General features: G+C 35.0%; 1 protein-coding gene across 1 annotated transcript in view; it reads left to right on the top strand.

Annotated features, from left to right (window-relative positions):
• The window catches only part of GALNT13 (polypeptide N-acetylgalactosaminyltransferase 13), a 551077-nt gene that overhangs the window by 318796 nt on the left and 207646 nt on the right, over positions 1 to 24635 (top strand). Inside the window, exons 5-6 of the mRNA XM_044242085.1 lie at positions 21570 to 21736; positions 22372 to 22579. Of these exons, the coding sequence (XP_044098020.1) occupies positions 21570 to 21736; positions 22372 to 22579 (375 nt within the window). The remainder of the gene's footprint in view (positions 1 to 21569; positions 21737 to 22371; positions 22580 to 24635) is intronic.

A 24635-nucleotide genomic window follows, 5' to 3' on the forward strand; every position in this document is an offset into this window, starting at 1 on the left:
TACATTTGTTTGTTTTTAATGCATTGCAATTTGGTATAGGTAGACTTTCAGGATAATCACTTTTTTTTTAATTTTTTATTTTTTATAAACATATATTTTTATCCCCAGGGGTACAGGTCTGTGAATCGCCAGGTTCTTTTTTTATTTCTTTTTTGTAATTAAGTTACTCAGGTTTCTTCTGTCTTCCTAAAATGCTTTCAAATTTTATATTATTAGCGGGTAAAAACAAACAAACAAAAAGAAGGTACTCATTTGCTTTACCTCTTATAAACACCATCTCTGAAGAACATAATAAATAAAATTTAAACTTCAATTTCCAGTGATGAAATTTTCACTGTTTAGTACATAACTCACATGTCACTTCTTATTTGGAAACATAAAAGTGAGCAAAGTATTATTTCTGGAGGGAATTACATCTGGCTGTACATTTGGAAACCAGCTTAATGTGTTTGAAGGGAAGATATAATTGTGTAAATTAGTGAGAAGAAAGGTTATCAACATTTTTACATTTATATTTTAATTTTGTGTCTCAGATGTTCTATTTTAATTTATATACCTCTTGATTTCAATGGCATCTAGTGATATACACATGTTCTGGCAGTTGTTAGTATCATGAATTTTACAGACCATGCTGACTTTGATGATTCCCTTATGTACACAGAGCTTTAGAAATATCTATCAAAAACAAAAACCAAAACAAAAGCCATGGCTGAAGAATCAGCATTCTAGTAATATGAGAATTATGCAGTGTTAAGATTAAAATAATTTTCCTTTTTCAGGGCTCTAAGAGAAATTGAATGCCCATGGCTAAAAGCAAAACCCAAAACAAAACAATAACACTAAATTAAAACTGCATAGAAGTATTTAAATAGAAAGTGAAAAAAAAAAAAAAAAGCCCTTCTCGGGAAAATATTTTAGAACTTATTTTCAAAAGAGTCTGTGTGAACATAATTTATGTATACTAAATCACCTCTAGAATTCATTAATAATACACAAAGTCATGCAGAATAAGATCCTAGATAAGCGGTAGGAGTTTAGGAGTTAACATACAGCAAGGGAAGACTAGGAATATCTAGTGAAGCAGGAAGCGTCCAGCCGGGACATGGTATGGTACCAAGAGGACATTTTGGTTTCCAGGACACCAGGATACCACAACAGATACACATAAGATACTACATTCCAGGAAATAAAAAAATAAAAAATTGACAAAAATCCTAGCCAATAAAAGGTCAAATACATAGATCAGTAAATCTAAAGAATGATCTTTCATTAGCATAGTTTTGGTGGTCATTTGGGACATTGGCATTTAACGAAGATTGTATGTACTCATTTTAGTAAGTCTGTGAAAGGTGATTATCTACATATTCCACTCTCAGCCATAGACAGAAATGTGGGGGTAACCACATGTCTTCCTCAGTCTTCATACCTTCCCTGTCTACTGACTCTTTCCTCAGCCTATGAACACTTTCACATCACATCTTTCATATAAACAACCAGGTAAACCAAACTCCATACAAGAAATAATGCCCTCCTTTGACCCCAGATCTTCCAGTTGCTGCACTATTTCTCACTTTTTCTTAACAGCAAAAATTCTAGAGAAAGTAATTTTTAATTGACTGTCTGTACTTACTTACCTTCAGTTTATTATTCCAGCTAGTATAATCTGTCTGTGCTCTAAGACTGTCTGTCGAAATTCCTTTCAGTAGGATTACAGAGGGAAGGACTCCTTATTGGGGAATCCAAGAGATTTTTAGTCTTTCTCTTACTATGCACTATCGTCTATGCCTTCCATCAAATCACTTTATCTTGGATCTTATATCCATTCTGGACACATATTTTTTCATTCATTATTATTAATTTTGTGAACGATCCTCTGTTGATGATTTCTCATATCTGTCTGAACTTTTGACTAACCCCAGGGCTTTAAAGTCAGACATTTTATCTTTTGCTTTCCATACTTCTTGCATCTATCAAAGTCAATATAAAACCTAAAATGATGCATAATCTTTCCCTTTGTATCTCCCATACCAGTTCCTTTTAGAGCATTGCTTATCTCTATTTTGTCTCTTTTTGTGAATCTGAAGTCATCTCAGACTGCTCCATATCTTTCCCCACTCATCATAATCAACCAGAAAGATGCAAATATCTCTTAAATATATCTTTAATTTTTATCTGTTTCCTAGTCTTACTATAACTAGTGATAACTAGTAACTAATAAATGGTAGCCAACATTTATTGAGTGCTCACTATGATGTAGGCACTATGCCAAGTGCCTTTTTATATATCAATTTATTTGATCCAATACCCTTATAAGAATAGAGGTTATAGCTAATTTCATTTTAAAGATGAGGACATTAAGGTGAAAGGTGATGAAGTCATTTTCTCAAGGTCCCATCTATAGTAAATGATGAAGTCAGGGTTCGAGTCTAGACATTCTGATGCCAAAGCTTACCTCCTAATTTCATTACCTGTCTTTATCTTTCCAGTATTACCACTTCCCAAACCTAAATCTATATATAAATTTGCTATCCATATTTTCTTTTTAGGAGCACTAGTTTGGTGTCCACATGAATGGTATATATTATATGCCACTAACGTGACTCAGATTTGATTTCATCATTTCAGAAGTCTCTTACAAATAAGCCACTTCAGCTTATGTTTATAATGAAGCCACATCTCACCAGCCCGATCCTGCTTTCAGTTGAGCTGTTTGCAGATGGCCTTGGCCTTGGGTGTTTTGGGGGAACTAGAACTGTTAAAGTGCCAATATAGTTTTGTGGTTGCTGATCCTAGATGTGTCATGGTCAGGCCCTGTTTTCCTGCTGAGGTAGAAGAATGCCACTCCCTACCTGGGAAGTGGTAGTTTTTAGCAGAGTTTGTGGTTTGATAAAGCCTTCAGTTTGTGGGCCACATATGGTGTCTAGATGTCTATGCACTGAGAAAAGATGGTCCTCAGCAAGCAACAAGCTAATTTCTGATAAGTGAAGAATGAGGAAATATCTTATACAATCATACTCAATTTCCAGGGCAGGTCTTTGTTTGTGGGGCTTGGAACCTACACTCATTTGGGGTCTTTGCAAAAAATAAAAACATTTGTAGAGGCACCTGAGTGACTTAGTTAAGTGTCTGACTCTTGATTCACCTCAGGTTGTGATCTCAGGGTTGTGGGATCGAGCCCCACGTCAGACTCTACACTGGGCATGGAACCTGCTTCAGATTCTCTCTCCTTCTACCTCTCCTCCAACCCCTCCCCATCCCTCTATAATAATAATAATAGTAATAATATTTGTGATCATAAAATTGGTTTTGATTGTGCTGAATGGGCTGTGCTGTGGGCTCTGATGCTTGATCTTCTTTGGTTTTATGATACATCTGCTTCTATCTATTTCATTAAATACCAGAATCATGTTGATTCAACAGTTCCCCCCCTCTATGAGTGGATATTCCCATATGTTCCGAGTGTAAATTTTATCCATGAATCATAAGTGAAAAGTTTGAATGTATAGTACACAGGAAAGCTTGAAGTGATAAAGATTACAAAGTAGAATAAAGAAACTGAAAACAAATCTTACAATTAGTAGAAGTCTTAAAGGTTAAAAAATTGAGAAGAAACTAGTTATTCCATGAGGTACCAAAGAAAGAAATCACCCAATTTCCAGTTTTTACATTCTCTTAGCAATTTTAAAGTCACTTTCTTCTGCATTACATGATCTTAAATTAATTTCTTTTTAAATCCATTTCTTCACTTCAGATCTTAAAAATAGTGTAAATATGTGTACATGTGTGGATGCATAAATACTCTCATGTATATCTTTGAAGAGTCAAATGTTATTTTAACTTGAATATTTTACATCATGACCTTGAGATAGGAATTCTTAAAATTTTGATCTCATACAAAGTTCTACACTTGAATATCTTATTATGAATTCTACTATTCTGGTGTTAATGACACTAATAAAGCAAGTTGTAACATTAATAATCAAGAGTGAATCATCCTCATCACTGTGTTTAAAGCCAGTATCTATTGTAATTAGGATTCTTATGAGAAAAACTCCTTGACTTGTACTTCACCTAATTGAACAGTTTTGTTGAGCAAGTAGGTATTTCTTTTGACTTTTGGCTTGAGGTTGATTTAGTTCCCTGAGATTGGCATCCATGTGCACCATCTGACATCTGAGAGAAGAGTAACCTTGAGCATATAATAATTTGACAATCACAACTGCAATAATTTCTCCTTGGAGAATGAAAGGAAACACTATTTGAAGCTACTAGTAACGAATTCCAGTGATAACTCATTCCTCCCTGCAACACATGGAAAAAGGAATTAGATTGCAGACAGTAACTCTATTCACTCTCTACTCTTAAATCCTTTCTTATGATGTGAAAACATTTTCTTTTAGAACACGAAGATTGACATTAAAATGAAGTTTGTTCTTGCCTTGGCTGAAAACATCTCTTCTTTCTCTTACTATAGAAAGTCAGTTGTTTTATTTTTTATTAGTACTTGAAGTATAGTACAAAGTGAGTGACCTAGCCTCTTTCCCAAGAGACCAAACTACATAATCCTCCAAGAGATGGAATCACCACAGCATTTCTTTATAATAGTTAGTAGTTCCTCCATAACTCTCTCAATTTGAGCTTTGTTTGATATATTGGGAAAATTTTTAAATGCTGTGCATGATTGCCTTTTCCTAGCATTTCAGAGGCAGCTACTATTTTTGTCTTTTCTTTTCACCATCTATTCTCTACGTATTACCTGTATTCTGTTCCTACCTGCTCTCTTTGTACATTTTACAGGTTGATCCCATTCCCCCTAGAGAAGAAAGTATTGGGTATTTAGTCTATAAGCCCTATGTACAACATCTTAATAAAATCAAATATTTAATCTAGATAAAATTTAAATTCCTGGAATGCTATAATAAATTCTATAACGAATTACATAAATTAGTTGTCAATGAGAAAGACTTCTGAAACACTTCACTGCTTTTCCTCTTCTGTACTCTGTTGTTTCACTGAAAATATATATTTAAGCAGCCAACCTCATGAAAGATACAGAAGGCTTAAGAATAAGAAAACCAGACAGGGATAGACTGTACAGAAATGGGAGGGGGAGTCCCTTATATTATATTGATCCCTAAAATGATTTTCAGTAAACCACTGAATGTACTTTGACCTGGCCACTTTCTTTTGTTTTTAATCTGTTGTTAATATGCTTCACAAAATGTGAAATATATAAAGTCTTTGTGTTTCATGGGGAAAGTTCCCCCAGTAGCTCCTGGACACACTGTAGAGGGAAGGTCACACTGTGCAGGGAGTTCAAAAACCTAGATTCTGGTGACATCACAGCCACCACGTATTTGTGAGCCTTTTCCAGGTTTTTTCTTCATCTGTGATACAGTTTCTCCATCAATAGAATTGAAGGTTATTACCTCATCTATGATTCTGTGGATACTAAATAAATGTAAAACCAGGAAAATAGAAAATATACACATAACATTGCTCAAGATGGTGAGAATCGTGGCTTCTTAAGGGCTTAGGTTCCTTACTGTGTCCCAGACATTGTATCAGTCACTTCCCTCTCCTCTTTTGCCAACTTCTTCCTGTCCTGCCTACATCATGGTGCTGGATGTCTCTATGGTTATAGTTCTCCAGAAAGGAAATTGGGTGAACTGTCCCAGGGAGTAAATTCTAATGCTGGTACCAGGAGGCTAAGCCATTTAGAAACTAATGAAATTGGGGTTGCAATGAGGAAACAGAAGCTAAGTCTACCCAACATAAATATCTCTCAGGAAAAGAAATTAGGAAGAAGAGTTGATGTGCATATGTTGTCTCTTGAAGCATGGACTTATTCTGCAAGTGTGAGTACATGGAATGGGTCGGATTAGCATGGGTGCATCATTGAAGTGGTAGGAGCTATGGAGCTGTGTGAACAGAAGAGAGGCAAACAGGTTTTCTTTGTTTTGCTTGTTTTATTTATTTATTTTTGTTTCCACTTCATTCCAGAGGATATAAAGACAAAGGAGAATAGCATGTTGATTAAGAAGACCATATTAAGATTTTTCTTTTCTTTTTTTTTTTTTTTTTAGGTCTAATCCAGACATTACATTTGCAGAGGAGAAATAGTTGGTTTAAGTAGTTGATTTCTATTTTTTTAAAATCAAAAGATAATATCTAGAATTTATTTAGCATATAGAACAATTCACCTTTAGGTATTTAATCAGGTAGTCTTAAATCTTTAAAAGAGAAAACAATTATACTGATACACAATTTATTTTTTTAAGTCCTTTTAAAATCAAATACAGATCCAGACTCTTTTAATAATGAATTAAGTAAATACATACCATTTTTTAAGATAGCTCAATGGAAGAGATATTAACAACATGCAGCGGTTGCTGGATGGATACCAAATCTATTTGGCAGTCATTATATTCACTATTTCTCTTCACTATGTAATTGTAGATGAATAACTGGTGTACTTTGCTAGAATTCATTACTTCATTTTTTAATAAATCATTTGGGAATTATCTTATTACAGGTAAAAGTATTTATCACCCAGGGTTCTCGTTCTTCAATAGTAATGGCTGCTCTTAACTAACATTACACTGAAATTAAAAACAGATATATTTGACATTTCGATATTGCTTGCAGTCACTGAAGCATGGTATTTTATGTTACATTCAGCAATAACAATTGAGGCTCAGGGCATTTATGAGGTGTAAATGATGGAAAGGGAGGAGTTGATATACAGACTGCTTTGACTTCAGTTATTCATTATAGTTTAGAAAATGCTTTAGTAAGGTTGTTTTTCACATTTTTTTAAGTAAAAAGAGTTTGCATTTTTTTTAATTGTGTGTGTGTGTGTGTGTGTGTGCAGAGAGAATGAAATGTCTTATATACTATACAGTAGCATGGCAGAGTAATTATATGATTAAAAAAAGGTAGTTAAGTGGTTGATTTGGAGGGTGAAAACTTGTTAATGAAGAAGTTTTTCTGCTGTTATAATGTATCATAATTTGATTGGAGTTTAGGTTATACAAGTGCATGCATTTATCAAATTAACATTTGTGTACTTCATTGAACTTTAATTTTACATTAAAAGAAAAAACAGAATAAAATTCAAACTCTAGTTAATAAGCATGCTGCAAAATTTAGGGAGGGAGAGTGCACTGATACTTTGAAATGCATTAAAATAAGATGGATAGTGGACCTCACAGGGGGCATAAACATGCCAGAATAACTAGGTAAGCAAAAGAAAAAAGCTACAAAAGAGAACTGAGAACTTGTCTTACCAGATATTAAACATAGTATAAAGCTCTATAAGTTAAAAAAAAAAAAAAAAAAAGTGTGGGGGCTCCTGGATGGCTCAGTCGGTTAAGAATCTGGCTCTTGGCCTCTTCTCAGGTCCTGAACTAATGGGTCTTGAGATCATGCCCTGCCTTGGGCTCGGCAGGGAGTCAGCTTGAAGATTCTCTCCCTCTGCCCCTTGCCCCTCTCAACCTTTCTCTCTCTCTTTCTCAAATAAATAAATAAATCTTTTTAAAATAAAAGTAGAATAATGTGATAGTGGGGTGTGGGTACACAGACAAGTTGGAATGAAATGGAAAACATACAGATAAATAAAAGAGTAATTTAGTATATGATAAAAGTGACATCTGAAATCACTGTCCTAGTGCTAATAAGTAAGGCTGAAACAACTGTTTAGTCATTTGGAAAAGGAAATAATTAGATCCATGCTGCACACCCTACAAAAGAATTAAGTCCCATATGAACCAGCTTTCTAAATAGAAAACAAAACAAAACGATCTCTCTATAACCCGGTGAAGGGAATACTAACTGCAATTATCATGTGCATACAATAAAAGAAAATATTGAAACATTTGAATACATACAGTAAAATTTACATAGCAAAATATAAGTAAAATGAAAAGACAAATATCAAATAATAGAAAATAGTGATAAAAGTTTAATATCATTATAATGTGAAGGTCTGAAAATTTGAGGGGCAAAAGCAAAACAAGAGAAAAAAAATGGAAACCTTCAATACAAAAATGGATGAAGAATTAGAAGAGATATTTACATACACACACACACTCACATACACCCAAACACACACACACAGATACAAAATTGACTACTAAACATCTTGAAATATATATGACTTCATTCCCAATTGGAAAAATGCAAGCTAAAACTACTTTGAGTTATCTTTACTCACCGCTCAAACTGGTGAAAATTTAAAAGTTTGTTAATAAATTCTGTTTGCAAATCTATGGGAAAACAAAAATTGTCAGACATTGTTGAAGGGAAAGCAAATTGGTACAACTTTTACAGTGAGATATTTGTTAATATCTACTGAAATTCTATAGGCATTTACCTTTGAATCAGCAATTCTTCTTTTAGAAATTTACCACAAGAATATACTTTCATATGTATGAAGAATTGTGCGCACAGATATATATTAAAGGCAATAATCATCAATAGATAGTGTAACGGGTAAAACATTGCTTTAAAAAAACCAAAAAAATGTACAAAATCTTAACTTATCTTCTCACAAATCATTTATTAAATGAGAAAAATACTGTATTTAGAAAAACCTGGCAGATACCACCCTACTCAAGTGATCATTGTTTCCATTAATAATGGCACATTGCAACATGCTGTGCTTTGTGTGATGGTACACTAAGATTGACACAACATTATCCAAAATGGTTACCTGAGCCTGAGTCTGATGATGTGGAAACATCAGATAAATCTCCCTTCCCGAAAGATGGTGTTCCTGATGTTGTCTTTAATAACAATGGCTGTACTCAATGACAAATAATGTGAAGAAAAAAAATTTCTTTTTTTTTTTTTTAAAGATTTTATTTATTTATTTGTCAGAGAGGGAGAGAGAGCGAGCACAGGCAGACAGAGAGGCAGGCAGAGGCAGAGGGAGAAGCAGGCTCCCTGCCGAGCAAGAAGCCCGATGTGGGACTCGATCCCAGGACGCTGGGATTATGACCCAAGCCGAAGCCTGGGTGGCTCAGTTGGTTAAAAAAAATTTATTTCTTATTTAAAACCAGGTGTGGAAAAACATACAAGAAGAAAAATTCATGATGCATACAGTCTTTTAATTGATACTTAATTTGGCAGAAATTAAACCTTGCAATTATTATTTGGTATTTTTACACTTACATTTTAGTAGGTAATGGAATTTGATTTCTATGCTTTAATTTCGTCATTGATTTCACACATGGGACTTTGATCTTAATTTTGTTCTATTCATGAATTTAAATAGTTTTGTGAATATATATAATGTAGAGTATTTGAATTCTATGTGAGGAAACAAAATATAGTTCCCTGAAGCATTTCTATGTTAGAAATCCATGATATTCAATTTCTTTGAATATTATTAAGTATAACTTAAGTTGATTTGTATACATATATATTTATAGATACAGATATAGATGAATATTTAGTTATATAGTCCTTTATAGTAAACAAACCTAGAAGTGAATGAAAACATGGTCTGAGTCAAAACAAAAAAAATTATCACAAAGCCTGCATGCTTGACTCTGTACATGTAGACACTTCACATTGACTCTATTCAAATAAAATACATTTGCCTCCCTAATTTTTCCCCACATTCATTCTATTCCAAATTCTTAATCTAAAGATGCAGCTGTGCCTCTGGAAACGGTGCTAATTATCTTCATATGATAATTCCAGGATTTCAAGGCTTAGGGCATTCTTTAGAGTTGCCCATTGTGTGCACTGTACAAAGACAACCAGCTAGAAGGGTAAGTGGATAACTCTGTTTATGATGCTGTGCACCTTGGCAAGGGGCTGGAAGGAATGCCTTTTTCTGGGCACAAAGGCCTAATTTGCGTTTAAGTCTTTGGTAGCAGGACTCCACTGTCCAGAAAGAGCATATTTTTCTAATTATACAATGGTTATGATAGGCTGGTTGTGGCCCTGATTCTAGTTCAGCATGTCCATTTTACATCTTTCCTAATCCTGTGTATCTCTTTCATTTACCATTTTGATTCTAAAATCTAGTTCCCATTTTATACCCTGCTCCATGAACTGAGTGTGTTTTTATACTTGTGTATGAATATCCTTGATCTAATAAAAACAGAACCCTAGTTTCTTCGTGAGTGAATTCTTTACTTTCTCTGACCTTTCAGGGACTGAAGTCTTCTATTTCTGAATTCATCCATAAATTTTGTCCCTATTATCTGATACTAAGTCCTGTAAATATCACCAATTTCTCTGTTGGTATACCTTCATTTTGCTTGTTGCTAGGCCTCCCATGGTGATGCTTTCACCCCTTGCCAACACCTGGCTGTTCTTGACAGACTTTTACTCTGAAACATCATCTGTCACATGACAGACTTTTACTCTGAAACATCATCTGTCACAATTCACTCTGGATTTAGAGCTTTGCTTGATCAACTAAAAATTTCCTTCATTCTCTGTAATTCCATCTTTCCTCAAGAATGTATGATTTACAACCAGTGTATTGTTTAGTATATATAAATTCTCATGTATTTGATGAGTAAGTACTTTTTATATTCAAATAATTCTATAGCTAAAAAGTCTTGTTAGAAGAATACTAAGATGAAAGGGATCTTTTCAGGGAACCTTTCAGGTCTTTACTTACTTTCAGGTCTTTACAGTAGCTACAACATAAGAGGGAGAATTTTCCATACATTCAGAATGACTCCATTTCCTCAATGTGTTGAATTATCTATTAACTTATGTATATGAGAAGGAATGAAAAATAAATATATAAAATATACTGGTATCTTAAGACAATGAACAATTGAATATCTCTGGAGAAAACATGAAACATGACTTGAGTGACACCTTGAACGGTATGTGTGATTTCTTCAGTGAAGAAGGTGTTTCAAATACAAGGAATTCTAGAGATAGAGAGAGATAAAGGCATGAGAAAGATTTGTTTCCGGAAGGAACTCTGAGATGTTCAGCATTGCTAAGAGTTAAATGCCATAGTGAGAGGAGAAAGTAACTAAGTAGGCTGAGCCAGATCTACAGGAGCCTTTATATTTTAGCATTAGGCAACGAAGAGGTATCAGAAACATTTGAAGAAAAAAGTGGTTTTTGGATCTACATTTTGGTTGGGATTAAGAAAGATATACTTTGGGAATCAAGAATATTCCAAAATTGCACCATATTGACCCCATGCATTAACTAAAAGGAGAGGTGATAGTCTATGGAAAGGGCATATTTTCAGGAAAGCATAATGAAGCTATGGGAACAATCATCAGGATTTGGTGGCTGTATCAACCTCAAAGTTTCTGGCTTTGAACCTGGGTGGATGGTGGTTTCATTATCTCAGAGAAGTGAAAAATGTGAGTTCAGTGTGGTCAGTTAACTTGACATAAATGATGGCCCAAGCAAAGCTTGGTTCAGTCAGATCCAAGCCCCCGATACAAAAGTTAGTATTATTTTTACTTTCAAATGTAAGAACTTAAACCTATGAATGGCAATAGTAAATAATTTTGTTGTAAAGTCACTTTAATTGTATTTATCATACTCAATAGCATTGACTTGTTTTCATTGTTAAAATACTTTCAGTAGCATGAAGGAGTTACATTGAGAGGCCACAGAAAGGCCTGATAAATTCATGTTCCAAAACCACAAAGACTACACATAGCACTTACTCAAATATATTCTTTTTACTTTTAGCAGAGAGTTGAATTACAGTTCATTACCAAAATTCAGAATTCTTTACAATAGAAAGGATATAAAATTTATTTGTAGAATAATCACATTTATGTCCTTAAAAAAAAAAAAGACTATTAGCTTTATAGAAGTAACTCCCACAGGAGTGTATGATTGCCATTTATTTGGTAGAAATTAGATCTACAAAGTTTTTTGGTTTTCTTCATATAAACCAGATGTCAACTGAGTGTTATCTAATCTGTTAAGGTCAAAATCAGGTTAGTTTATACTCCAAAAGAATAATCTGTGGAAGTCCAGGGCCAGCTCAGCAGGGAGTCTACCTAGGAGTCTCTCTCCCTCCCCCTCCGTTTGCTCTTCTCCCTCCCTCTCTTTCTAAATTTAAAAGAAAAATAAAAAAATAAAAAAATAATCAAATTTTAAAAATCCTTTTAAAAAGTATATAAATAAATAAAGTATGTCACATCACTGAGGAAAGTCCACTGGACTCTTGAACTTCTCATCATTTTACTTGCTATCTCCTCTCCCTAGTCTCTTTTTACTTCTTCCTTTAGTGTTTTCTACTTCAAGCTCCAATCTCCTGGAGTGAAGCAAAGGCTTGTGTATAAGTGGTTAATGATTTCCTTTGCTTCCTGGGAAATCCTTCAGGCTCAAACCTGTTTCCCTTGGTGCCTTATCTCAGTATTCTCCCGAACAAAGGCAGTTTCTTGCTAAGGATACCTATAGTAAAAGAACAGTCAAGAGTTCCAATGTTTGAAATCCGGTTCCATCACTTAGAAGGAAGTTGCAAGAGTTTGTAGTTGAGCTTTGCCCACCTGAGGCTGACTTTAAATACCAAAGCAAATATTCCTCCCTCTGTCCTATCATTAGAAGGCCAGTTGTAGCCTGACACTAACACTAGATCTTGGTACCTTTGTCATCCCCCCAACTTGATCTCATCATATAGGCATTTTATCATCTCACATTATCACAAGAAGGGTAAATATAATACAGTAAGATATTTTGAGAGAAAGAGACCACATTCACATAACTTATATTACAGTATATGGTTACAACTGTCCAATTAGTTATTGTTAATTTCTTACTGTGCCTAATTTATGAATTAAAACTTCATCAGGGGTATACATGTATAGGAAAAACATAGCACATAGAGGGTACAGAGTTGTCATGTCTTCAGGCATCCACTGGAAGGGTCAGGGAAGGTATCTTCCACAGGTAAGGGGAGACTATTGTATTTAACTGATCTGAATAGTAGGTTCTGGACTTAATCATCACCAGATGGGAGTAACAATATAACTAGTTAATAAGGAATATTATAAGGATTATCAATTGCTGATTCCATAAAAGGCCCCAAGAATAACCACCACAGGGGCAGGGTGCTAGCAGTCTTGCATGGAGGAGGTGAAGGTAGACATTTATAGAGACTGGGGATCTGGACTTCTGTGGTTTAAGACTGGTCTGTCAGTGCTGGAATCTTTCTAAGATCAGTCAAGGATGTGATGTAATAGTTTAGGATTGCTGGACATAATGAAGAGTCTCGAAGTCAATTGATAAGCAAACAATTTGTCTAGTTAAATTATTTTTCATCCTGAGAAGACAGCTGAGCAACTTATTCTCCATAGAAGGGCATAGTCTGAGTATTTTATTGGTGGAATCAATTTATTTCCTGAAAGTTCTTGAGGCATGCAGCAAAGCTATTTATGAGTTTATAGCCTTGTCATAGTTCTGATAGGTAACCTGTTTCTTTGCACAAGGTTTCAGTTCTCAGGGTCAAATGAGAATAAAGCATATAGTACAATGTCTGCTGCATAATTAAGAGTTTAAGAAATGTTCATCAGTTAGTACTGGTTGTTTATTCTGATGTTTCTTAAATCAGGACTTGACTGAGAGGAAATGGCCTCACTCTGGCTAAGGAATGCAATATTTGATAATTGGACAAAACCACAGGGTAAAGCAAGTAGTGGGTTAGTAGGAGGGAACACAAGTTGCTAGATAGTGAACTCGTGGATATTCAAGAGCAGGCAAGAAGCAGAGATCTCATCAGGAAGGCAGAACAGGGCCCTCTGAGATTTCCAGCAGAAAATAATAAGAAGAGATGAAGGTAAGTAAGCAGGAAGATTGACAGGCAGCCAGAGAAATTCAGGATTAGGGCAATAAATGATTTAGAAGCACTAAAAGAGAAAGAGGCAGGACCTGTATTCTACACCACTACACTGGACAAATGAGTAAACCAGTTCTTAAGCCACAGTAGTCTAGACACCAGATGTGTTATTGAAACTATACCGAAGTCAGGAATCAAGTAGCAGATTGGCCACAAGAACTAAGGACAAAAGACAAGTTATTAGAACAAGGCAATTGTCAGAGTCCTATTGGCAGCAAAAAGCTGACTCAAATAATTCTAGAGACTTTATCTGTAATATTCTATATGGTGCTTCGTAGCATAAAAATAGCATAATAAATTATATTCACCTAATCCCTTTATAATTTCATTTGTTTTCTGTAAAAGTACTGCGATATAGAAATGGCAGCAGTCTTCCTTCTGTTTAGTTGATGGCAAAACCAAAATTTAATGACTTTGCTCACAGATCCTATATGGCAGAAGGGGGAGGCAAACATAGGTTTCCAGGGACAGAGCTTGCTCCAATATGCCAAATAGGAATGATGTTACCTATGTTCAAGAGAACTGTGTTATAGTAAAATGACTTGCAGCCCAGTTTTCTTATACTCTTTCCCTTCCCTGTCCTTAGCTCATTTAATTGCCCTGACTCGAGAAGCTGGAAAAACAAAACCAACTGAAGATACCCCTCACAAAAAAAAAAAAGGGTAGACAACTGGTATTTCTGCACCTCTTGTTCAGACTATGACCATGCAGAGCTATGAGCAAGAAGTCTATCTGATGATTCATAAAAAGCCTGCCTTATTGTGAAGTTTTCATGCATCGTCCCCTTATTAAATGTATTTTGTGATATCCAAAATACTAAATTCTGGAAAGGCAGAGATAAATAATATTAACCTTCCTTCTTCTTTTGAAGAATCCCCTAATCTATTGAATTAGATAGCTATATTGTAAAAAAGCATAATATGTTCAGGTACAAGGCTAAGGAAGGGGGCTGAGTGGTCTTCTCTGAGATTAGTGGGAGACGTAGAAAGAAATCCCCTGGCTTTCTGTTCATGTTTCCTACAGCATGGCAGTCTCCCACCTGAGATCCCAGTGATGTATTTCAAACAGAAGCCAACAAGCAAGGGATTTTGGAAATGCTTCTTTCCCAGTAACCTTATTATTCCACCCATCCCAACACTTAAAAAGAGAACAGAAGGTTCAAGGAGTGGATCTGATAGCAAATAGGCCAAGAATGTGTACAATGTCCAACTGGATATTAACACAAAGGTGCTTGGGACATGGGAACTTTAAAAACATTAGTCAATAATTATGACTTGTAGTAACTCACTCTTGGAAGGCTGAACACAATATTAATATAAATCAACATATAGTAGTAACCCATGCAAAATTAAGTGCTTCATTTTACTTGAGGCCCCAAGCTGTTCAGTTATTATGAAAGAATCACTTTGCTGTTGCCCAAGTTTTCTTTGCATGGATGCATTGGCAAAAGATGAAAATTCCCTCTGTGAATATGAATTTTAATGATTGGGAAACAAAGAAACCACACATAATTCTGCAAGGTTCAAGGCAATTCCCATAGCTGTTAAAAATAAGAAGTATATAGAGGACTTGTATTGTAAGTCTTTATTTTTAATTACTATTATTAATCTTCTTGATTGAGGCAGTAAAAGGTAACCACTGACTCACTGAGCAGCAATTCAACAAGTCATGCAAACTACAATGTTGACAGCCTTTGTAGTCCTAAATGGATTGTGTCTAACTAAACCACTGTTTAATTATGGATCCTTTGTGATTTCACATTCTCATCTTATAGTCAATTTTTCTTTCTTTGATGTGGCATATTGTGTGCAGTAACTTACCTGAAAACATCAATATGGTTTTGAAAAGGATAAAATCAAATTGTAACAGTCTATGTTCCTATAATGTATGCATAGCCAAGGGGAAAGATGGTAAATAGGTATGCTGTCTCACCGTTTTTCCATGTTCCAGACATTGGAAAGAACGATCTATCCCCATACACTCTCTAAATAAGAGCAGCTAGATTTATTTCTCATATATTTATAAATCAACAGCTGATACACAGAAGACTGGGCCAACATTAGTGTATATTCAGATGATAGAAAAGATTATAAATGGAGTGGACAAGACTTTCTGACTCCAGTGCTGACAATTACAGGAAAAAGGGCTTTATTAATTTCATCTGATACAACTGCAAAAAAGAGTTGTATTAACCTTAAGCATCTTATTTTAAAATGTTGATGCGAGCAAAAAGGTTATATCTACACTGATATGTGTACACAGACACACACAGATACACACTCGTGCACATATTTAAAATCAGTGTTTCTAGGCACCTGGGTGGCTCAGTGGGTTAAGCCTCTGCCTTCGGCTCAGGTCATGATCTCAGGGTCCTGGGATCGAGCCCCGCATCGGGCTCTCTGCTCATCAGGGATCCTGCTTCCTGTTCTCTCTCTGCCTGCTTCTCTCCCTACTTGTGATCTCTCTCTCTCTGTCAAATAAATAAATAAAATATTTAAAAAGTAAATAAAATCAGTGTTTCTGATAAATAATTTTAGACAAACTCTTTCAGCTTTGGCTGCACATTGAGATCCCCAAGGGATATATATATATATATATTTTTTTTTTGAAATCTCATTGCATCTGGCCACACCCTGGACACCTAAATCAGAATCTCTGTGGCTGAGACCCATGCATCAGTATTTTTTTCCAGCTCATGGGATTAGTCCAATGTGCGACCAAGTTTAAAAGCCATAGATATATTATTACAGAATTAAAAAAGAAATAAACTTTCACTTCCTTTCAAGTATTACAGATTTAGCATGTCATAATATAGTGTAAATATGAAATGCTGCTATAATAAAAGAGTGATTTTACTAGAATACCAGATTTCAGGAACTTAATTTGAGTAGTGGGCATCAGATATTCCTTTCAAACTGATGAAAATTGCTATTGCAGTCTGCCACTTTTACTCCCATAGTTAATTACATATACGTTGTGTTCCCACAGTAATGTCAACTTTTGCCAATTCCATTTAGATTATTACATAAAAGAAAACTAATATCTTCACAGGACAGATTGCTAAAAGAGCATTTGGTCTATATGCACATAATTTCAATGAAAGCTGTTCTCTGTGCTTTGTTTTAATCAAATGATTCTAGGGGATTCTCTGTTTTAAAGATACATGTTTGCGTATAAGATTAAAGCATAGTTTTTAAGTTCAGATGTTTTTTTCTAATATTCCAGGCACCAATAATACCACTTAAAACATTTGATGTAGCATATAATGTGGGGCATAAATCTTTACTGTTAACTAATATTATTAAAGAATAAAATATATTATCATTACTTTATTATGCAGAATACTGAACCAGTTCTGTGACTTGAGACTTGCATTCTGTAAAATGAAGATTTTAATTAGTTAACTTTGACAGCTGTTTCCAAGTCCCCCATTTGGAGATTCTGAGCTTAATTCTTCAGTGTAGCCCAAGCAATGTCTCCTACACATTTCAAATTACCTACTTTAATCTTATGTAAAGGATGTAAAAGCTGAGGTGGCCAGTGGTGAAATAATTCTTATAGTATCACAAAGAAGTTGTTTGCCGTGTATCAGGAGAAGAGGTTATTAGAGAGGTCCAATCCATTTAAGTACATACCTCCCTCCATCATATAGGCCTCTTGTTTTGGTTTTGTTTTTAATTATGTCTTGAAAAAGCAGTGAGTTGAAACTGACAGCTTAGACACCTAAAGTTCTTCAAAAACAATACAAAACAAAACCCTAAACTAAATTAAAACTAAAAACCCTGTAAATACTTTTTCTTGGCTAAACAAAAAATTGTTCTATTCACCTGTTGTAAAATGCACCCTTTTAGTTTTCTGTGTCTGAAATCAGGATGAGGGGCAGTGGTTAGTTACGATCATCGTCAACCAGCAATAGCAGTTGTTACAAAGAACGATTTCTCAAGCTTGTATAAATGTGGTCATGACTGTTCACATAGTCATGCTTCACCTAAGTTATTAACCTGTGTTTAAACCACAGGTGCAGAGTTTAATTGTCATTCAACATTCCTTCAGAAAAGCTATAGTCTGATTCAGTATTAGAACAAAAGTTATTGTGTGAAAAGAAAGGCAAGGAAATGGTGACAAGTATTAAATTTCATAAGACAAAGCAAATATTTATTGTCAGAGCAATGACCACAACTATGTATTTTCCTGTTAATCAACAGCTGACTGATTTATATAGCCTTTTTCCTTATCATGTCAACCAAGCGACAGTATCACCAGGGATCTCATTAGAAATGCAGAATCTTGGGGTGCCTTGCCTCAGTGGCTAAGTTGCTTAAACATCTGATTCTTGATTTCAGCTCAGGTCATGATCTCAGGGTTGTGAGGTGGAGCCCTGTTGGGCACCACATTGGGCGTGGAGACCGCTTAAGATTCTCTCTCTCTCCCTTTGTGCCCCCTAAAAAAATGCAGTGTCTTGGGCCCACCCCAAATTTACTAAAGCAGAATCTGCATTTTATCAAGATGCCCATGTAATTTCTTTGCACCTTAAAATTTGAAAAGCAACTTTATAGTTCCAAGGAAGATACCCACAAGTAGATGAAGGTGTTTTATATTTTGTTATTGAGATATGTACTTAATGTATGCCTCTAATATGTTAAGCAGTGCAACATAAAGCTGGAGAAAGCCTCTTAGAAAAGATGAAAGAAACTTCAAAGTAACAAAAAGCTGGTGTGACTGATTCATAAGCAAGCATGACAATATTGATAGAAATCTATGTCTAAGTAATTTTAAAAGCTTGTTCTGTAAGCTCTATTTAGGTATTAAATGGATTCTAGTGATAAGAAAGCATATGCTATGGTTTATTTGACATTTTTTTTTCTCTCCTAGCAACACTTAAAATGACCATGTATCTTACAATAGGTCAAACAATAGATGTGATGAAATACAGAAAATGGTAATAGAACAGTGTATCACAACCCCATTAGAAACCATGGAAATAACTCCTGTTCAGGAGCCGCTTGAGATAACAGGACAAACTGACATTGAAAATAATTAATTTGTATAGCTTAAGAATTATTCTAGAAATTATTTTATCATCATACAAAGTTTTCTTTGCTAAATAATTATTTACGTAGGAAGAAGGGGAAGAATTAATTAAAATATTAGCCACATTTTATTTGTATGCTACATTAAATAATGACATAGTAGAAAATTTTTCTAAACATAATACTTGCATTAATATTAAATTAGTTCATTATAACTTTGTCACATACATTGAATATAAAATTAACATTTTTTTTAAAGATTTTATTTATTTATTTGAGAGAGAGAGACAGTGAGAGAGAGCACGAGCGAGGAGAAGGTCAGAGAGCGAAGCAGACTCCCCATGGAGCTGGGAGCCTGATGCGGGACTCGATCCCGGGACTCCAGGATCACGCCCTGAGCCGAAGGCAGTCGTCCAACCAACTGAGCCACCCAGGCGTCCCTAAAATTAACATTTGTGATTAGATTTTTTCAACTACAAAAACAAAGCAGTATAGAAATATTTTATGTAGCTGGATTTGAATATCTGCTTTTAGTTTGGTATTTTAAAAGGTTCATCTAAATATCTCATTCATTTTTTCTTTATTGGCATTTAGGATACAAAACGTACAATGTCCATGCATATATAACATACCAAAAAATTTAACTTGAATTTTTTTTTTTCAAGTGATACTGGGTAGCCATTAGAGACTGCTGTCCTTGGGTTAAACCAACCTTTGTGGACTGTTGGACTGCTTTCAGCCTGATTTTCCAGTTTTACTTCTTTATTGATGCTGAGCATGATGGTCTTTAACACACTGTTTGCTCAGCTTGCTATTTTGTTGAGCAGAAGAATGGAGGTTTGAGGAAGATCATGGTGAGGACATTTTTTAATTTGCCAAGATGGCTTTCTGAGTTCATTTAGTGAGAAGGTGCTGCGATGCCCAAGTCACGTGATGATGAGGCATATAGAAAACATTGGAATCTTGCCACCAGAATGGGAAAAGATGACTATGAATCAAAGTACTTTTTCCCACTACATTTTGACTTTTCTGTATACATGATATATTCTATAGGGTGGATGATTAATGAATGCTTTTCAAATAAATATACGCAGAGAAAATGTCATAGTTCAGGTATAGTTCCTTCTTATCTGGCTGCACTACAGAAGACTTCACTGAGTAGATGAAATTTCAGACTGTTTTAAAGGATGATTAACATCTCAAAAGTCATACTATCAGTATTTGTTTAATTATATACCGTTATGTCCCACATTTTATTGAATTTTTTTTCACTTGCCTGTGAAAAAGGCTAATTTTAACAATGCTTATTTTGTGTTGTGTATGAGATCATTCATGAGTGGCAGGAAGTATCTAGTTCATTTTATTTTGGGGACGATTTTAATTCTCTAGCTCTTAAGAATATTTTCCATGAAACTATAACCTAAGGTGAATAAACTCTGCTCCTGTTCCAGATACCCAGAGATATTTTTTTTTCTAAAATTTTATAATTACATGAGTTAAATGTCTGAATGTTGACACGTTGATGGAGGGTGAGGACCAGCTACATGTTAAAGTGAAGGTGATCACCTAGAGCACTACACATACTATTTATCCAAATGTACCTTTTTAGATTTATTTCTCGAAAAGTAAAATTTGTGCTTCTTTGGATTTATAAGCAAAATTTAAAAAAAATTTTTTTTTCTCAGAACAACAAGTTCTAAAAGTGATGAGAATTATGGTGTGGTTTGGGAGCACCTGGGTGGCTCACTTGGTCTAAGCGTCGGTTTTTGCCTCAGGTCATGATCCCAGGGTTCTGGGATCCAGTTCTGCACTGGGCTTCCTGCTCAGCTGGGAGCCTGCTTGTCCCTCCCCCTCTGCCTCTCCTCCTTCTGTACTCTCTCTTTCCCTCTCTGTCTCTCTCTCTCTCTCAAATAAAGAGTTTAAAAAAAATTATGGTGTGCTCTGTGTGACTGGTAGCGTTTGTATCACCTGGAAGCAAGCTTTTTTTTCAAAAATGGTAATCTTGGGGTACACCCCAGACTGACTGAATCTGAATCTGCCTTTTAAGAAATCTCTAGGCGGTTCCTGTGCACGCCAAAATTTGGGAAGTGCTAGTAGTCTATTCCTCTTCCTGATCTCCAATTTTGATTATGTAGTGCTAACTGAGAATCTGCAAAGTAAATCCTAGCCCCTAAGTGTTTCCTTCAAAGTAGTCATGGTATGTAGCATTCTCAAACAGAATGGAAAACACATGACTAGATTTTAGAACAGAAAAATAACATCAGCTTTATATGCTTCAGAACTCTGTGAGCATGTCTTTTCATGTTCTTATGACTTTTTGAGTTATACAATAAGTTTTTTTTTTCTGAACAAGGAATAAAATTATATCCACTAAATGAATTCATATGTCCCTGTTGTACTGTGGTCTTCTGTTGATAGTGTCAGAATGTTATTTTAGCTTTCTTAGACTTGTGGAAATCATTCTGCTTGTTCCCTATAGGAATTAGAATAAAATACTAACAATTATTCATCTTTAATTTTCAAAATGCCAAGTAATTACTCACATTTACATAAAGGAAAATTATTTTAGATAATCGTAAGGTATTTCCTTAGTAAGGGGCAGTTAAATCTAAAGTGTTACCGTGAATATTTTTATTACAATAATCAGAATGAAAAATGAATTTATAAGCTTGCCTCTCTTCTTTCTTTTCCAGATGCAAGACAAAGGTCTACCCTGATGAACTTCCAAACACAAGTGTAGTCATTGTGTTTCACAATGAAGCTTGGAGTACTCTTCTTAGAACTGTTTACAGTGTTATAAATCGTTCCCCACGTTATCTGCTCTCTGAGGTCGTCTTGGTAGATGATGCCAGTGAAAGAGGTATGAATATTCTTCCCTCTATATAGTTTTTTAATCAAAAAAACTTCATTATGGTTGAAAAGATAGCGGGGTAATGATCTGTATTTTCCTTAAAATTCTACTAGCCTGGAAATCACCTATCAAATTTCATCAATATACCTAGCCAGTGCCAATTCCAGGAGTCTGCGACTAATTCTTTCAGGTTCTCTCATGATTCCATTTGGTCCATACTAACCTAAGAAATCAGACAAAGTGATATTCAAAAGTGTTTATTTTTTTCCCAACTTAAATGATCACATGATTGAGCATTAATACGACTTTGTGGACTTCTGTCTTTTGTGTGTGTATGTGCAGGTAAAAGCAAAATAACTTGCCATTAAGAAGTCTCCATTTACTCTTGTGGCCCAATTTCTAAATTAAAGTCCGGTATATTAACTTCCTATTAATGTCCTTATCTTTGCCAGTCAACTGATAGAGTTATTGTGAAATATACATTAATTTACTGATAAGATCTCTCTGTATTTATTTCACCTAGTGCAAAAAAATGATGGGAGTTGGCTTCCATTTCTGTGTGTTGAATTCCTTCTGGGCAGTAGTAGCTCTGCTGTGTCTTCGAATAGTTTCAAAACTTTATAAATTTTTATTGCACATTACAGATTTTCTCAAGTTGACATTAGAGAATTATGTGAAAAATTTAGAGGTGCCGGTAAAAATTATTAGAATGGAAGAGCGCTCTGGGTTAATACGTGCCCGCCTTCGAGGAGCAGCTGCTTCAAAAGGGCAGGTCATAACTTTTCTCGATGCACATTGTGAATGCACCTTAGGATGGCTGGAGCCTTTGCTGGCGAGAATAAAAGAAGACAGGTAAGAATTCATGTGTTATGTCTGCCTGGGTTTTGACTGAACCTGTTAGCACAGTTCCAGGTACCCGTCAAAACTTCCTTATAAATTGCTATTTTTAGAAGGTTTATTATCTAGCTTTTAAAAAGCACCCCTCCCCCATTCAATATAGGCTGATTCATACGGAGTACTAATATTTGTTTAAGAAACAGTTGAGCAATTCAAACAGTAAAAATGTGTTGAATATTCATTTTGTAGGTGATAGAAATGAGCCCAGTTTGGAATAGTGTCATGTTTTATAAAATTTTAAAGCACCTCATTGTGTCCCCACAACCACCCTGTGAGGAAGGTAACATGGGTGTTCTCGTGTACTAGTACTAGGGAGGAACAAAGAATTAAGTAGCTTGTCCCAGTTACTGGAAGTGTTGGGAATAATAATTTACTTCTTCCCATTCCCAGACCAGTCTTTTCTCTACTGGGTCACTGCCCTTATTCAAAATCTGGTTCAAAACCACCTAGAGGATCTTAAAAATGAAGACACACACTCACACATTCCACTGGAATGAAATCATGGTTAAAAAAAACAAAAACCAAAAACAGAGCACAGCTATCAGAATTTTAACTATTTAAACAATGGTGCCAGTTTGTATACACAAATTGGGAAATCTGAAAAAATTGAATAGTACTTTATAGGAATTAAGAACCCTCACACTTAGCTGAAATTCCATCTGATAATGATTCTATCAAGTACAAGTTTTCTTGCAGATATTTGTACGCACTGATGATAAATGATTCCTAATTCCTAAGTACCTAATGAAAACAGCTGTGTTGAATGCCCTGGTATAATGACAAAGCATTGCATAACAGCATAACACCTTGTTTGCATAGTCATTTCACCTACCCCAGAAAGGTCTTCCTAGAATTGAAGTTTTTAATTAAGCATCCAAGACAAGGGCTGCTTAGGGTGAGCTAGTCCAACTACATCATGTAAACGGCAGGATTTGGTACTTGCCAGGAAGATAGATGGAGGTTGTCAGTAAAATGAACCATAGCAGTTGAAGAAAGCAGTGGGAACCTTTTAGTCAACTGAGTGTAGTACACAGCTAATAACATTTTTCCACTCCATGTATTGTACAGTATGCACTGGAGGGTAAGGCTGGCAAAGTAAAATGAACTTAGAACATCTTAAATGCATTTCCTGGCAACTTTTCCTACATTATGCTGCTCTTTTAAACATGTGCTTCATATTCAACTTACTGAATTTTTAATATAATGTTGTTCAGTATCATCATGCATAGATCATTTATTTTTTAATCTAATCGTATGTTTATATTGTATTTGCATGTAATGAATTCTAATGTCTTGTCCTGCTTATACGTTCAAAAGTTGCCATAACTAGATAATAAAGTCCTATTCGAGGTTATCAGAACTAATTTTGCCTCCTTACAAATTAAGCCATTAAATTTAATGAAGAAGGAGAGAAAAATACTGATTTTATAAGGACCAGAATTACCAAGAAACTTTTCCAAGGCTGGATGAATCCTATTGATTTTAGAGAACTCGAGACTTTGGCTAATTGTGTGGAGTAGAAGACCTAGTTGAAAGTGAGCATTTGTGATTACTGGTATTACAAAACCAGAATAAATTATGGACAACATTTATTTGCTTTCCACACTTAAGGGTGATTCAAAAGCATACTTATATTTATCCCCTACAAAATATGAAAATTAAGCTCTGGTCTTTGGAATTGGCTACAAGCAATGCAAACTTGAGTAGACCTGAACATTCATTGTAGAGATGACAGACTGATCCTGTCATAAATCGTATAAGCCAGGAATAGAGGAAGACTGGAGGAAGCACAACATGGATTAAAAGAATATCCAGTCTTCTGGTGGAAGTTTCTTACCCTAAAAAGCCACCATCAAGAACACCCAGTCTTTAAGAAGAAATAGATCAGGAGATCAAACACCAGAAACTTAAGTTGCTTATCTTTACCTATTTTAAAAGATGTATATTGTTATGGTAAATTCTGAGATCTAGGACAACACACTTAGAAATCGTCATGTCCCTAATACTTTCA

The sequence above is a fragment of the Neovison vison genome, chromosome 3 (genome assembly GCF_020171115.1).
Source record: "Neovison vison isolate M4711 chromosome 3, ASM_NN_V1, whole genome shotgun sequence".
NCBI lineage: Eukaryota > Metazoa > Chordata > Mammalia > Carnivora > Mustelidae > Neogale > Neogale vison.